The sequence below is a fragment of the Callospermophilus lateralis genome, chromosome 1, assembly GCF_048772815.1.
Source record: "Callospermophilus lateralis isolate mCalLat2 chromosome 1, mCalLat2.hap1, whole genome shotgun sequence".
Taxonomy (NCBI): domain Eukaryota; kingdom Metazoa; phylum Chordata; class Mammalia; order Rodentia; family Sciuridae; genus Callospermophilus; species Callospermophilus lateralis.
In genome coordinates, this window is record NC_135305.1 from 2,960,416 (window position 1) to 2,976,933 (window position 16,518).

A 16,518-nucleotide genomic window follows, 5' to 3' on the forward strand; every position below is an offset into this window, starting at 1 on the left:
GATTCTGATTAGACTGTTGGGAGTGAGGCCCCGGCAGCTTGCCGGCTTTTTCAAAGCTCCCCAGGTGATTCTACTGTGTACAGGTTTAATGTATTAACTTTCCCAGGGGCATCTGCATTTTAAGTAGCTCAAAGATTGCAGGGATGATAGGCTCATGGTCGAGTTCCAAGGCACAGCACACAGACCAGAAGAACTACGTCTTGGATCCAGCTCTGTCCCTTTCCCTGGTCAAAGGCTACCTGCCCACACTGTGTGCCTCTCTCCAACTTGCAAAGGTAGCTGAAGGGTGGGAAAGTGCTCTGGGACCTTGGGGGTCCACCTGCCTGAGGTGTCATTCAGAGCTGGAGGAAACACCAGGGCATTGTGACTTAGTGGAGGCAGGCTGGTCTGAGACTGCGACAGCAACTGCCACAAAGCAGCATCTCTCAGGCTGCATGTTCACATGGAAGCACACTCCCTGCCCTGGAGTGTCTACTTGACAGAGTGCCACCACTGTCCTCACCCTTAGCAGGAGCAGCATTTCAACCCCTCCTCTGTGAAGCCCGTGCCTGCTCAGCCTCTGTGAGGCAAACCTGGCCCCGGCAGGAGTCCTGGGGAAAGGCTGTGGCCACTGCTGAGCCAGGGGTTCCCTGGGCACTGGGAGGAAAGTGACCCGAAAAGCCCACTCCAGGAGCAAGCTCAGCCTCCTATCTGCAGCTCTCAAGCTGCTGGCACTCCACCAGCTGGGCCAGCAGGACTGACAGCAGGAGCACTGGGCTAGGCATGAATGGTCACTGGCAACTCACTTCCAAGAGTGATCAAAATCAGGAGGGACCCAGGTTCTCCCCACAGTGGTGGAGCTGCGGGGGTGGAAGATCTCCAGTACCCTCTGCACTGTGCTGCCAAGAGTCAGCTTGGTGAGGTCCAGCTGCTATCAATCAGCAGCAGAGACAGCTTCTCATAGGCCACAGCCACCAGAGGCCCTGTGCATGATGGCCTCAAAGCTCATCTGCTCGCCGCTGCAGTACGACAGACATGGATGCAGGAAACCCCAGAAGGCTGTGCTATGCCAGGTCCCCACTTCCTGGCATTTTCACAGGAACAGAGCTGCTACCTCAGGACAGCTGCCGGCATGGCCACAGGCCTCCTGGGTTCCTTGACCAAGTAGCACACAGAGCTCACATCCCTCAGACCCAGGGGTGGGCAAGAAGCAGCCCCCTTGGAACAGTACAAAGGGCCAGTTTCCCTCTAGAGTTTAGAGGAGACTGTGGCTAAAAATCACAAAAAGAGATAGAGCAGCAGAAATTGAATTTGCCAAAATTGGAAAAATCCAGAAAGAAAATGAAACTGAATAGCTGGATGGAACGAGATTGTGCAGAACTATTATAAGGAAGAGAAATCAAAGGGAGGGACCCAGGGAAGAGGAAATGTGAGCTTGGAGCCTGTGGAGTGAAACAGGGGAGCCTGGGGGAGCCCCGCAGGCAGAGGTGGGCGAGGCCACGGTCAGAGCTGCAGATCCCTACTCTGAACTGGGGGAAGGGCAAGTGGGGTGAGGCTGGACCTACCAGGCTAGCCCTGCTTCCTGATCCTGCCAAGCCGGGGGTGCGGGGATTTCCCAAACCAGCCACGCAGGAGCCCAAGGCAGAGTGAGGAGGCCACCTAGCGGCAGGGGCCGGAAGGGAGGGGAGGGGCCCATCACGGCGCCTCCTGGGGGGCTGGGGCAGAAGGCAGACCCGCACCTGTGCTCAGCGGGGAGGCTGGGTGGAGGGCTGGAGCGAGGCAGGAGTGGTTGAAAGCATGGAGGGAGGGAGGGGGGCTAAAAAACGATCCCCAGAAAGAAGGGAATCGCCTAGACAAATTGGAAATGGGTCCTGAGGGCGCTGGGAATGTCTGGTCCTGTCTTGCAGAAGCCAGGGTTTGGAACCTCTGACTGGCACAGGGAGGGGCCCAAATTGTCTGGAGGGGGAAAGGCAAAGAGAGGGAGCCATCTGGTGTCTGGAGGTGGAAGGCAGCGGTGTGTGGTGTCTGGGAAGTGGGGAGTGGGTGGGATGGAGGGATGGCGGGTAGGGACAGAGGCTGCAGCTTCTCAGGTGGCTCAGCCCCGCACCCTTGTTTCTCAGATAAGAGGTACAAAATTTGTTGCTTTCCTCCAGGTTTTTCCCACCCGTGACAGGGAGAAGGCACTCTGAAGTAAGAGGTCAGTAGCAAGTTTTAAGGTGCATCATTACTTTATCCTCATAGGTCCATCCAGTCCCCCCAAGGCCAATCCCCACCAGATTCTCTAAGTGCCCAGGGCTGGTGGGAGATGGAGGCAAGAGAAGAAGTGTCCTTGGTCCCTTGCAGTAGGTGTCTGACAAAACCTCCCCAGTAGCCCAGCACAATGCCAAACCTCATCCAGTCCCAACCCTCTGCCAAGAGGGAGCTGACCACTCCTGAGGTGCCCAAGTCCAGCCGTGCCCATGCAGAGCTCTGAGCAGTTCAGGGTTTGCCCCCATAACACGCCTTGCCCACCCTGCATGTCGAGGAGGTGAACTGTCTGCACCGTATCACTGCTTCCAGCACACCCCCTGCCTATCTGCGCTCAGGGGCTACAGGGTGGCCGTGGGTCCTGTGGGCTTTCTGCGCATGCCTGAGTTTGAAAAGAACAGGGAAGGAAAGGAACTGAAGCAGGTAGACACCAGGCAGCTCAGGTCACCTGTTAGTCCCAAAGCACTCCTGGGGCACAACATGCATCTACTGTGCAGGAGACCACATCAAACAGGTCCTCCCTTCCTCCCCAGAGGGTGGTGGGTCTTTTCTTGCAGCAGAGGCACACCCCCTCAGCAGGACAGCTCTGCTGTCTGCTTGGTAGAGACTCCAGTTCCCTGCTCAGCCAGCCCGGATAAGCTTGCAGGCTGCTGTGCCGCCCAGCCTCTGGGTCGGCCTTCTCTGGAAGATTTTGATTCTTCACAATTGTAGAACAGAGAAAAGAGACAGGTTAGGTGGGAGAGCAGGAGAGCAACCGACAGTGAGTCTCTCCTAAGATGCACCTCTTCTCTCCCCACCTCTTCTCTGCCAAGAAGGTGCTGGAAAGGTGCCCCTGCTTGAGAGCCCAGCTTCTTACTGGGCCTCTGCTCTGCCTGGGATGGAGGGGGTCCAAGGGGAGCACTTATCCCTACAGGGCAACCGTGGAGGCATTCCTCCTCAGGGTCAGTATGCCACTTGCCCTGGTCTGGAGGGTTTACTGTGTGAGGGGTGGGGGAGGAACAAGAGGGGAAGCCATGTTCCATAAAAAGAATAAATTTCAGACTTTTAAAACTAGGACTTTTAAATTTTTTTCTTTTCCTAAAAGAAGTGAAAGGGATTGGAGATTCAAGGATTGCTAAACTCTACGCACTGTTCGCTTTTCTATGATGCTCTTCGACCACAGCCCTGTTCCCCAGGGTTCCCACCCACCCCTTAGTCTGTAGCCCCAGCACCTGACTGGCCTCTGTCCTTGAGGACTGGCTTACGGAGCTCCACTCACGGTGGCAAGGAGCCTGAATTCCACGTCCAGCTCATCCCTGGCCCTGCACTTTGCTCAGATCGATCACGGCGGTGTGTGTGTGCGGTGCGTGTGCACAGCCTTGCCCACTCCTTGCTGCCCCAGGCACAATGGCCTCCTCCCACCACACATGCACCAGCCCCGCCAGCTCCCTCCTCTGTGCCCACCAGGTGGTCTGTCCTGCTGGCCCCTTGGCTCACTCTGGACCTGCTGCTGAGTCTCATCTTCTCTGCAGAGGTTGAACTATGTAAGGTGTTCATGGGAGCACAAAGAAGAAGCAGTATTTTCAAGTTTTTCTAAGGCACCTAAAGAATTTCAAACAGCAAAGTCTAAAGTCTTGGCCTCACATAATTACCCTTGTCCAAGGATGGTAAATTTTCAGAAGAAGGTGCAGGGTCCTCTCCTCCTAGGGGCACCTAGTGTAAAATCAAGTCTCTGGAGGAAACAGCAGAGCAGGGCAAGGTTTCCTCTCAAACATTTGAGAGACTGTTTGTTGATGACTGAAGCTTGGGGTGTGTGTGGGGTGGGGGGGTCTAGACTGTCCTTTAAAAACTTATGTTGGTTTTAACTGAAGCACCTACCATTCCAGAGAAAGTAAAGGGGGAAGCACAGAGATGTGCACAAAGCAGGCAGTAATCGATCTTATCCTAGGAAACCTGCCTCTTCCCTGCCGCCCACCTCTTCTTAGTAAAGACCTCCCTCCACCCCCCCCCCTATTTTTTTTTAACTCGAAGCCTTCAGGTGAAAATAAAGCAACAGCAGCAACAGAAAAAAAAAATGTAGTCTTCTTCAGGGTTAACATCAGAAGACAAGCTTCTGCGGCTTTGGCCAATCAGATGCGCCCCTGCCAGCTATAATATAGTGCGAAAGGCAGCCTGTCTCACAAGCTCCCCAGGCTTGCTACCATTTAAAATCAGACTCTTTTTGTCTTTTGATTGCTGCCTCGAGACCCAACTCCGATGTGTTCCGTTATCAGCGACCGGCAGCCTGCCATTGCAGCCCCTGTCTGGGTGGGGATCGGCGGCGAGTCCCCCGCAGCGGCGGCGGGCAAGGTTATATAGAAAGAGAAAGAGCCAGGCAGCGCGCGAGCGAGCGAGCGAGCCCAGCGAGGCAGGGAGAGCGCAAGGGAGAGCGCACACGCACACACCCGCGCGCACTTGCTCGCGCACAGACCCGCGGGGACAGCTCGGAAGTCACCAGGTTCCATGGACGAGATGCTGCTGCTGGCGAGATGTCTGCTCGTGGTCCTGGTCTCCTCGCTGCTGGTGTGCTCGGGGCTGGCGTGCGGACCCGGCAGGGGATTTGGGAAGAGGCGCCACCCCAAAAAGCTGACCCCTTTAGCCTACAAGCAGTTTATTCCCAATGTGGCCGAGAAGACCCTGGGGGCCAGCGGCAGATATGAAGGGAAGATCTCCAGAAACTCTGAGCGATTTAAGGAACTCACCCCCAATTACAACCCCGACATCATATTTAAGGATGAAGAAAACACGGGAGCAGACAGGCTGATGACTCAGGTAGAAACCCTGCGCGGGGCGCGGAGCGTGTTCCTTTCCAGGGGGCTGCGTGCGACCAAAGAGTCCACACTTACTCTGTTTGCTCTTGGGGCGGATAGACTGGAGGCTGTTTGGCCCTCTCCTTCCCCACCCACCTGCCCACCTAGCAGGGCTCCTCTTCCTAGAGGAGAATGGAAGCTTAGAGTCCATCAAAGAAGTTTAGGGTGTGGGTGGGGTGAGAACAGGAGGGGATGTGGTCCATGGGGCCCTGATTTGATTAGTCTTGCTGGGACAGCCTCCCCTCCCCTTCCTCTACTCCGGCTTGTAACTTGGGAGACCTTGACTTCAGTCCAGGGTGGAAATGGAGGAAAGCTGTGGGAATGCACCCATAATCATAAGTGACCTCCAGGTCACTGTACAAAGGTAGCCTTGAGTATTAGAGCTCAGAGCTTACACGTTTTCCTTCTCTGTGGTTTTCTTTTTCAAGACTGTCCTCACCCTTTATCCCCACCACCAGTACCAGAGAGTCCTAGCTGGAAAAGCCAGGGGCTCCAGAAGCTCCCTAGCCTCCGCTGAATCCCACCCCACTCTGTCCTCCCCATTTGTGCCCACCAGGTGTATTGATATTTCTGTAAGGATGCTCTTTCATTCCGGAGCTGGGGTACCTTGGGGGGAGGGACTTAAAACTTATGGGCATTGCATCACTTGAGTTTTCAACCTTCTTGCATAAGAACTAAGAGGGAATAAATATTAGTGAGGGGGTAGGGGGTGGGAGGAGAGGCAAAGCAAAACATGAATTCCTCTCTCCATTCCCACCTCCTTGGAGACTTCTGGGCTGCCAATCTCCCAGCCAATTCTAGACTTTCTGAAACTCCATGCACGTATGACTGAAGCTAGAAATGGGTTTTCTTGCAAATATAGGTCAACATCCTTTTTATTGCCCTATTAAAATATTCAAGTCCTACCTTTAGGGCTAGGTGCGCACAGTGGCTGACGGAGCGGCGCTGGTGGGGCGCAAGTGCAGGGGGAGGGTGCAGGCGGGAGGGAAAGAGGAGCTTCCTCAGAGCCGCGCTGCTAGCCACGGGCTCCCGGGTGAGGAGGTTGAAAGAAGACCGCAGCCGGGTCTCGGTCTAGAGCGGGCAAACGGTAGGAGTGGGAACGCAGTGAGGAGACTCCCTCACTCCCTCCTCTGCTGCCGACCACTTGAAATCTGGACCGCGAGTGTGTACGCGCGCGCCTGTGCCCAAGAGCAGCGCGAGCCACGGTTAACTGCACGGGGCGCGGGGTGCCGGGTGCGTGCCGCCAGCTGAGGGCATTCTCCTGCTAGCCCAGTCACCTGGTCACCCTGCTCCCCGAGGAGGACGGGCGGCCTCCAGGTCCTCAGAATCCGAAACGCAGGAGGCAAGGGAAAAGAAAGCCTCAGGGGCGGGGACCTAGGTCCCCCCGGCTGAGCGAGCCGCGTTCGTCCTTGTCTGCCCGAGGCGGACGCCAGAGAGAGGGTCCTTGGCCCGCGCCCCTGCCCAGGGGCCTGGGCCTCGTCGACTGCTGCAGAGCTGCGAACGCGCGGAGCCGCGCACCAGAGCAGACGCCTTTCAGCTCCGCTTACTCCGGGGTTATCGATCTCGCGGCTACGGTTTCAGCGCGCGCGGGGCCGGGCTCGGGCAGCGGGTCCCGGCCGCTCCCCACGCCAAGCGCAGGCCGGGCGGGAGCTGAGAGCCCGCTCCCACCGCCGTAATTACCCCGCGGCGGGGGCGGGGGTGCGGAGGGCGGAGCGCGCGGCAGGCCGGTTCCAGGGCCCGGGCGCAGCGCCGGCTCCGCGGCCAGCCCGGGGCCGCCACCCGCTGCCGGCCCGCCGCCTTCTCGGCCCCTCCGGCCACCGCGCCCCAACCAGAGCCCCCAGCCAGGTCCCTCCCCCACCCTGTCCGCCTGCCCGGGACCGGGCCCGCCGGCCCCACGCCCCGCCACTCTCGCCGCCGCGCGCACTAGCAGCATTTGAACTTCTGACCTTCTGTCAACTTCCCTCAGAGGAACGAAACGAAAACAAATACTTTTTTTCCTTGGGCAGTGGCTATGCCTTTTCCCAACACAAAAGGCGGTGGTGGGGGGGGGGGACAGCCAAAGTGGGGTGGCCGGGGTGGGGGAGAGCCAGGCCAGGATCACATCACCATCCCCGCAAAGAGTCTCCTAAACCCGCGGGGGGCTGGCGCTGCGGCAGTCTCGAGGTGCCTCTAGGTGCGTCCCTCCCCTGGGCTTTCTTCTGCGGATTCTGAGAGTTAAGCGGGCGGAGGGGGAGGGCTGGGTGGTGAGCGTCTGGGAGGTGGGGTGAAGGAGCCCAGCTCGGGACCCTTCCCCGGCCCAGAGGAGGTGTGTGCGGTGCTCCTGGGGCAACCTGCTCACCCGCTGGCCCCCATTCTAAAAAACCACCTGATGGGGGCCCAGGTGCGGCCAAGGCCCTCGTCCTCGGTCTTGCCTCCCTCCCTGTCTGTCTCTCTAATGTGACTGCCGCCCAAGTCCCTCAACCATGGCAAGATGGTCCCCAGTGGAACTTTCAGAGCAGTTCTGGAACGCATGAGCTCCTGGTTAATATTAACTCGAGAGAGGGGAAGCGCAGACAGACACACTCTCCTGGCGCAGGCCTCGGGTGCCAGGCGAGGGTGCCGGCGGCCACAGAGCTGGGGAGGGAGGCGGCCGGGGCCGATCTGCAGGCTCTGCGGGCTGAGCTGGGGGGACCACCTGAGACGCCACGTTGCGTAGATTTCCTGTGCGCTTTGAGGCCGAGGGGGAAAGGAGCTCGGGTGTGGGGCTGGGGGATGTTTCCTTCTGTTCCGAACCCAGGGGTCTGTTTTCCTGAGTGTGGGGAGGAGGGGGAGAGGCGCGTCTCGGGCCTCTTTCCCCTGCACTGGGGGAAGCCTACCGGCTGCCGGCAGCGGCGGTCCCAGCCCCGAGCTTCGGGCAGCCGGGCAGGAGCTCAGGCGTGGGGAGCAACTTGGCCTCTGCCGACACAAAGCCCGCCCCGGCGGCCCTGCTGGGCTTCACGGTGGCTGCACAGAGTCGGACTTGATTCGCGGCACACGACCCAATGAATTAATAACCGGCCTGAGCTTCCCGGCTTTGCCCGAGACAATCCCTCCCAGCCCGGGCGGGGGCGCGTCCTGCAGCCGCCAGCTGAGGCCGCACAGGGCCTATGCCCGGGAGGGCGGGGTGCCTGGGGTGCCAGCTCTGGCCACCCTGGCCTCGGCCTGTCCTGGTCGCCCGGGCCTGGCTCCGCGCCGGGCTCCATGCCTGGGGTCCTCCATGCCTGCCCAAGTGGCGCAGCTCAGGGTGCTGGGTCCGTGCTGCCCTCCCTCTCCCAGGCTGCTGGGTGGGAAGCTGTTTAAAGCCTCATCTGCTCCCCCCTCCCTAGAGAAAGGAGCTGTAGTGGGGTGGGGGCTGGAACGGGGGTGGCAGTGTGCGTGTGCGTACCGCGGTGTGCGCCTGCGCGCACCGGGCTTCAGATCCCGGCTCTAAACGGACCCTGGTTTACTGATTGATTTTCATGTAAAACGCGTTCAATCCTCAAGATGACCTCACTCAAACTCTGCCCTTCCGACCTTTTTTTCTTTCTTTCTTCTTTTTTTCTTCTTTTCCTTCTTAAGAAAGCTGCCGGCAGGCCCAGAACCCTGCAAGCGCTGACCTGTTACCAGGGCCGCCCCAGCCCCCCTGTCCTCTCGGCATTTGTTGTATGTTTAACTCTGCGACCATATTACTGGTTTTTATTGCTGCCAGATATACAGGACTTTTCCTGTTGCGCAATTTGTCAGTCCCCTGAAAGCGCAGGCAGAGTCCTTGCAAGAGTCTCCGCCCTTTGTAAAGGAGTTCCCCTGGCTGTTACTAGGGCCCTTTCCATCCCAGTAACCTGCTTCCAAGCAGAGCATCTCTCCCCGCCTTGGGGTGGGTGGATATCAGCCCTACCCTCCACAGAAGTCACCTTTCAATTGCTTCTCCTGCCTCCTCTCAGGTCTGCTTCTCTTGGGGTGCACCATCTTCATTGTATCTCCAGTTTCCCCTTTTCAAATCCCGAATCCAACCCGCAGCAGTATAAAGGCCCAGGTAGTGAATGAGTACCCCCCCCCCACACACACACACACACACACACACGACTCAATTTTTATTTTCTGAATATGGCCCAAGATTATGGATGGAGCCCCCACAATCCCAAGTTCCACTCTGCCCTGCACATGGGTGGAGGGGAGCAGAGCAAGCAGAGGGGCAGGCCGGGCTCCAGAGGCCTCAGGCCTTTCTGGGTCCCATCCCCCACCTGTTCTCCTGCCCGCCCTCCCCACCCTTTAAGTTTGCTCTTCAAACTTGCTGGACACCATTCTGCACCAAAGCCAAGAAAACAAGAAAGGAGGAAGGGAACAGGTTAAAGAAAACAAGAACACAATCAGACCCAGAGCAGCCTGGCCCAGAGGAGTTCCACAGGGGAGGAATGTGGCCGCCCAGACAGAGAATGTTTGTCCTGCGGCCCTACCCATGCTGGACATTAGAGCTCACCTGCCTCCTGCCTCCGAGCACTTGGGCTGCCTCCCACCCTGAGTGGCTATCACTCCCTCACCTTTGGCTTCCTTCTCGCCTTGGATAGGCATTAGGGTAGGAGGGAAGGTCCAGAGGGAGATGGCGCTGGGTTTCCCTGTCCTTAAATAGTGCACAGAATAGGCACTGTTTTCTGCACTGGCCTCTGTGGCCTCCTCAGCAGGGATTTACTCCAGAGAGAATGGCAGACCCTTGCCCAGGTGTGCAGAATGGGGGGAGCACAGACAGGTCTAAGAAGTGGAGAGCAGTGGGGGTGGGGGTGGCATTGGCCGATGGTGCCCCCAGAGGGTTCTGGAGCTTGTGTGTCTGAAACACAGTTGACCTCTTCCAGAGAAACTGCTTATTTCTCAGACCATGCTAGTTGATTGGCAGTTTCAGGATTGGAAGGAGGTCCTCAGCTTGTCTCCAAGAGAACTGGCTCCTCCTGCAAATGCTGTTCCCTTCTCCCCACCCAATGCCCACACTAGTTCTGTCTCCCCACTTCTCTCCAAATGTCCTTACCCTAAGCCTGGTCAGGGCTGGCTGATGGATGGGTTGGCGGGGTGGTGGGGCGGCGGGGCGGCGGAGCTAACAGGTCTGTTGGTTGGGCACCCCTTCTCTCTACAGAGGTGTAAGGACAAGTTGAATGCCTTAGCCATCTCTGTGATGAACCAGTGGCCAGGAGTGAAGCTGCGGGTGACCGAGGGCTGGGACGAGGATGGCCACCACTCAGAGGAGTCACTGCACTATGAGGGTCGTGCTGTGGACATCACCACATCTGACCGTGACCGGAGCAAATATGGCATGCTGGCCCGCCTGGCAGTGGAGGCCGGCTTTGACTGGGTGTACTATGAGTCCAAGGCCCATATCCACTGCTCCGTGAAAGCAGGTAAGAGCCCTCATGCCCAGCCTTTCTCCATATCCCTTGACCCCACACAGTACGGTACCCTCACTCCAGGTCTGTCCTGTAAGGCCATCTGTTGGTGCAAGAAGCCACTATTTTCTTGACCTATGAAGTGGTCTTTGACACTTTGTGGACACTAACAATTGAGGACACTAACATCCTCATCTCTAATTTGAGGGGAAAAGTAAAAGGGAAGTGAGGGCCAGGGAGGAAGGAGCACCCTGTGAGCCCCCTCCCTGCCAACCCTGAAGGCCGATGTCCACTGGCTCTCTAGCCCAGATTCAGAAGACCTGTGGCTTTCAGAGTTGGAGTCCCCACTGCAGGTGGTGGAAACGAGAAGAAAGAGTGAAGGTTGGCGGGGAGTACTGAAATTTCCATGGCGACTCTGCAGTTAGCCAGGTCTTTCCTCTTTCATTTGGGGCTTAAAAACCTACCATCACTCCTGCTAAGTGCAGGAGGGTCTGTCCAGGGCATAAATGGGCTGCTGGCTCCTCCCCGCTGAGCGCCTGTGGATTCTTAACTAACCTAACTCACTCGCTAAGCCTTTGGGGAGAGGCCTGGTGGGAGGCAATAAACCCGGTAGTTACCACTTCCAACATCTGGAGCCGAAGGAAGCATCCGTTCTTATTAGGAGCCCAGCTGGGGTGCCCTGCATAGGGCAGGAACGGGAAAGGCCATCCCCTCCCAGTCTACAGCTGGAGCGCCTGGCCCCCAGGCTGAGGCTGGCTTCCCTGGGCCTGCAACGCCACATGCTGTTGCCGGGAGGAACAGCCACGGCGGCGAGGCATTACCCACACACGCGCACTACCGGACTTGGGGCCGTATGTGCAGATCTTGCCATCTCTCGGACAAGTAGACACATTTAGCAAGACAATTCACAGTGAATTTCGAAGGAATTGTCTTCCGTGCCCCCCTCCAGTTTTCCCCGTTTTCTTCTAAACTGCATTTTAAGGGCACGTTAGTAGGAAAACAGTGTTAAAGCCCACTGCATAGGTAAGAAAACGTTGCTTCTTGCAACAACCGAAGGTGAAGGTGTGAGAGCTCAGGTAGGAAAGAGTCGTGTACAGCTCCTGGCGACGCCCCTACCCCTGCACGGGCTCGAAGCGAGGAGACTTTTGCTGGGGATTCTTTCTCTGCTCGGGATGGGAAATGGTGGTGGCGGGAGGCCCTCAGCCCCCGGCGCGCCCTTTCCGGGACCTTGCTCCTGCGCTTAGAAGCTCGAGGTCTCCTTTACGCCAGCACTGTTCGTGAGGTCCCCCTGGCGGAAGTCCCTAGAGGTCCCTTCCCAAATGAGCAGCGGTAATCCCGCCCCGAGGGTCTCGCCGGGAGAGCAGAACCCTGGGCGCCGAGCCGCTCATTGGCATTCTGCGCACGCTAGCCTGGGCGCGGCGCAGTGCGTGTCAAGCAGGGTCGTGCGACTCGACGACTTGGGCTCGCCAGCGCCCGGGGTCGCATTCCGGGGGGCTACAGAGGGCCTCCAACGGCCAGCCCCGCACTTCATGACAGAGAAACCGATGAGAAGATTAAAAACCTTCTGTAATTCCAGCAGGAAGATTCTTTCTCGCAATCTCTATTTGCAAAAAGCATGATCCCGGAGATTGGAATGCAAAGAAGATCCATACCTCCCTGCCTCTCGTCCCTGCCACCCTCCCCCCCCCCCCGCCCCGTGCTCCGCCCCAACCTCAATTATTGTCCTCGGGATAGTGAGCCTCAGAAAGCAATGGAGGGCCGAGGAAGCGGGTAGTCAAGGGGCCTTGAAACCCGGCGCTTCCAGCGCTCCAAGCAGGCCTGGCCATTTAAAATTCAAATACACATCTCGAGTGCTTCCAAGAGAGGCCTGGCTGTGCAAATAGTGCCTGTGAGGCCCGGGCTTCTGGAGAGCCCGTGTGTGAATTGCACACGGGGGGCGGGGGTGGGGGTTGCACCTGAGCAAATAGGGAGGGGGCAGCCTACAAGCTGGAGAGTGAGCTGAGAAAGGGGAGGAGGAGAAATGGAAGTGTCCCCTTTTCCAAGAGTGTCTTCTATTTATTCCAGAATCACAATGACAAAGCTGGGCCCTTTATTGGATTTTAATTAGAAAATCCACACAAGCCTCGGATTTTCACACCTCGGGCAATTCTCTGGAATGTTTGGCCAGTTGCTACAACTACTACAGCTATTTTTCACACACCACTCCCCCCACCAACAGGCTAACAAGGGGGCCCTGCTGGGCGGGGGAGGTGGGGAACATCCATCGGGGTTCCGGCGCAGCTGGGGTGCGGAGCACACTGGGAGACTCGGGGACGGGAGGCGCGGAGGGTGCGCCCGGACACCCGCGCGAGCTCAAGGCTTCCCGAGGAATCCAAGTGGCGAACAAATATCCAGAGTTCGCAGCGAGGCTGGGTGTGTGCTGAGCGGCGGGGCGGGAGGAAGGCGGAAGGCGGGGAGGGTAGCCGGCCTCCTCCCTGAAACGCCAGCCCACCTTTGCTGTGGCCAGCCCCGTCCTGGAGTCACTCAGGAAAGCGCCTGCATCTGAATCCTGCCACCGAGGCTGCCGGGCTGGCGGAGGGGCGAGGTCCGCGCTGGACAACCTGGACTCGAACCCCGGCCCAGGCTCACGCGTGGCGCACACCTCCCGTCCCACGTGCCTCCCTCTTGGTACTCAACCCCCTGTGCCCTCTTCTCTCCCTTATCCTCGCCCGCAGAGAACTCGGTGGCGGCTAAATCCGGCGGCTGCTTCCCTGGCTCCGCCACGGTGCACCTGGAGCAGGGTGGCACCAAGCTGGTGAAGGACTTGCGTCCCGGGGACCGCGTGCTGGCGGCTGACGACCAGGGCCGGCTGCTCTACAGCGACTTCCTCACCTTCCTGGACCGCGACGACGGCGCCAAAAAGGTTTTCTACGTGATCGAGACGCGGGAGCCGCGCGAGCGACTGCTGCTCACCGCCGCGCACCTGCTCTTCGTCGCGCCGCACAACGACTCGGCCGGGGACCCCGAGCCGCTGTGGGGCACGGGGCTGCCGCCAGGGCGCCGGGCGCTCTTCGCCAGCCGCGTGCGTCCAGGCCAGCGTGTGTACGTGGTGGCCGAGCGCGACGGGGACCGCCGGCTCCTGCAGGCCGCGGTGCACAGCGTGACGCTGCGCGAGGAGGCCACCGGCGCTTATGCGCCGCTCACGGCGCAGGGCACCATCCTCATCAACCGGGTGCTGGCCTCGTGCTACGCCGTCATCGAGGAGCACGGCTGGGCGCACCGGGCCTTCGCGCCCTTCCGCCTGGCGCACGCGCTGCTGGCGGCGCTGGCCCCCGCGCACACGGACCGCGGCGGCGAAGGCGACGGCGGGGGCGGAGGCCGGGCCCCCCAGCCCGCGCCAGGGGCGGCTGAGGCGCCAGGGGCGACGGCCACCACGGGCATCCACTGGTACTCCCAGCTGCTCTACCAAATTGGCACCTGGCTGTTGGACAGCGAGGCCCTGCACCCGCTGGGCATGGCCGTCAAGTCCAGCTGAAGTCCAGGCGAACGGGAGGGGCGGGGGCGGGGCGCGGGATGCGACAGCGAGATAAAGCAAACGACACACGGGAAACGCGCACGGAATGAGACTTTTAATTATAATAATAATTAATAATAATAATAATAAAGTAGGACAGTCCAAAGTAGACTATAAGGAAACAGAGACCACGGGGAGTTTTGTTGTTGTGTTTAGTTTATATATATATTTTTTGAATTTTTTGGTTATTGTTTTATTTTGGTTATTTTTCTCCTCTCCTGGCTATTTATTTGTTTGGTATGAATAGATGTTTTAAATAATATGAACCGGACCTTCAAGAGCCTTAACTAGTTTGTGTCTTGGATAATTTATTATTATCATGTGAACTGTACTCACGGGGGGGAGATTATTTTGTGAGGCCAAGCAACCTGCTCAGAGTCTATTTTTCTACGTGCCCCTGGGCCTGAGTGTCAGAAGGCAGAATTCTGTGCTCTCCGTCCCTCCTCTGCTAGGCTCCTGCTTTTCGGCAAGTGTAAACTAAAACATGCTTCATGGGGGTCCACAAATTATATTTTTATACACAGAATTGTAAATTAGATTTTTGAGAGATCAATACTTAATGACATTTCATTTTTTGAAATAGTGTAAAAATATGAAATATATTATTTTAATTTAACTAGTTTCCAATGTAACAGCCATCACCTGTACTGTCTTCATGGTTTAATATTGCATTGTAATCATCATTTTGGCCACATTCTTGAAAAACCAAGACTGTCTCTCTGTCTCTTTCTCCTCTCTCTCTCTCTCTCTCTCTCTCTCTCTCTGTCACACACATACACACACACACACACACTCACACACACACACACACTTTTTTTTGACAAACTGGAAGAACTGTTATTTTTAACTTCAAAGACTTTATTAGAAAATATTTTTTAAAAGTGCACATAGTGATGAGCCCACAAGGATGGAGCCTGTAGTTTGTACAGAGAAAAAAAAAAAGGATGTTTTTGCATTAATAAATTGAGAAATAACTGCTGTAAATTTACTAAAATGTATTTTTGAATATTTTGTAATAGTTTTATAGAAATAAAACGTGCCACGCTCAGCCCGGCTAGTGTATAATAACTAAGAATTACTGATGCAGCCCTTTTTCTTTTCTTACTTGGCTTCTTGGTTTGGGAAACCTAGGGCTCCCCATATCCTTTAGAAGTCTTGCTTATACTGTGAATTAGCCTGGCCTGCATAGGTGACCAGAGTAGTCAAGCAAGCCCCCTAGTCGGTTCCCTGCAGGAGAAACCTCAGCTCTGTTTGTATTTATTGTGCAGAGTTCTCTCTGCATGCCTGGAGGTAGGGGATGTCCCCGTCTTGCAAATCTCAACCCTCAGGCCCAGAGGTGGCCCTGGGAGAGCCCCTGGGCCCTTCTTCTCATGTGATTGTAGGGCAATTTCATGCCTTTCCCTGGTCTTGCTGTCTCTGATCCTCAGGATAAGGTTCGAAGTTGCTTTTTGAAGCCTCACAGTGACCTTTCCAGAGAGGATCCCAGGGAAAGAGGCCAGGTATCCGTCTTCCCAACCTCCCGTCCTTGGAATCCTCATAGCAATCCAGAGTGTGCATCCTCCCTGATCCCAGTGCATCCATTGCTCCAGGGGCACAGCTGCCTGGGCTCTGAGCCACACTGGTATTTCCCAGTCTCTGCAGAGTGGTTATCAGCATGGGCTTGTGTCCCTGAGACCAGGTAGCAGGTTACTTGTAGCTCTTTGGTTTATTAAAGGTGACTGTCATGCTTTACACTCTGAGCAGAGTGTCCAGGAAGGCTGCACTTGCGGCCTCTTGGCAGGTGAAGCCTATCTTGGGGGGAGCCCCAGTTTAGGGATCAGGGTCCATGCTCCCCTGGTTCACCTGGCTGGAGGCCTGTGGGAGCTTCTGCAGTAGGAAAACCCGGCCCCTGGAGGGCTTCTGACCCAAGGGTCTGGCCTCAGAGGCTGTCCAGGACTCTGCTCACTGGATGGCACTGGGGAGGGGCTGTCCTCTGTGTGCTTTCACGGAGTCAGCCTTCCAGGCAGGAGCTGGCCTCAGTTTTTCTCCAAAAAAGACTTTTCTTTGGTCTTCCAGGTGGTGAGCAGTTTCAAAGCAGGCGTTCGTAATCCCTGGTGGAGTTGGCAATTTCTGTGCTTTTGGCAGCTCAAGTCTAAGTTGGTCAAAGGTAAACAATGGGCAGGCCGACTCCTCCAGCTGAGTGAGGGACCTAACCAATCAGCAGTGCAGCTGGATAGGTCAGAGAGAGGTGTCTGGCACTGACAAAGCCGGAGGTGGTCAGGGGCACCCGTGGTGCCCGAGGAGTTCTGGCAACCAGGTGCCTTGGAGCTGAGCTTCACCCTGATGGAATGCCCAGCTCTGGGCAGGGCCCCTGCTGGAAGGGCCAGATGGCAGAGTCCCACTCTTCACTCCCTTGGTCCCTTCTGTCCATCTTTTAACACAGTGTTATAATGAGACAGGGAAGGACAGAAAGCAACAAAACACAGGCCATGGAGAAGGTACAGCCCACTCCCCCCAGGTGGGCACCCACATCTCTTCTTCCAGGTTGATGGTGCTGAGAATTTGT

The 16,518-nt window shown here is 57.0% G+C and overlaps 1 protein-coding gene across 1 annotated transcript; it reads left to right on the forward strand.

The window, feature by feature from the left end:
* The first annotated feature begins 4,716 nt into the window (after window positions 1-4,716).
* Window positions 4,717-13,934, forward strand: Shh (sonic hedgehog signaling molecule). Its single transcript, XM_076859390.1, has 3 exons — window positions 4,717-5,016; window positions 10,174-10,435; window positions 13,135-13,934. Exons 1-3 carry the CDS (start codon window positions 4,717-4,719, stop codon window positions 13,932-13,934), a joined length of 1,362 nt encoding a protein of 453 aa, XP_076715505.1.
* Window positions 13,935-16,518: the final 2,584 nt, after the last annotated feature.

What these genes read in the sequence shown, in the direction of transcription:
- Shh (XM_076859390.1), top strand. Translation starts at nt 4,717, where the DNA reads ATGCTGCTGCTGGCGAGATGTCTGCTCGTGGTCCTGGTCTCCTCGCTG. An exon ending in CAGACAGGCTGATGACTCAG is followed by an intron (nt 5,017 to 10,173) that starts GTAGAAACCCTG and finishes TTCTCTCTACAG; the next exon opens with AGGTGTAAGGACAAGTTGAA. An exon ending in CCACTGCTCCGTGAAAGCAG is followed by an intron (nt 10,436 to 13,134) that starts GTAAGAGCCCTC and finishes CCTCGCCCGCAG; the next exon opens with AGAACTCGGTGGCGGCTAAA.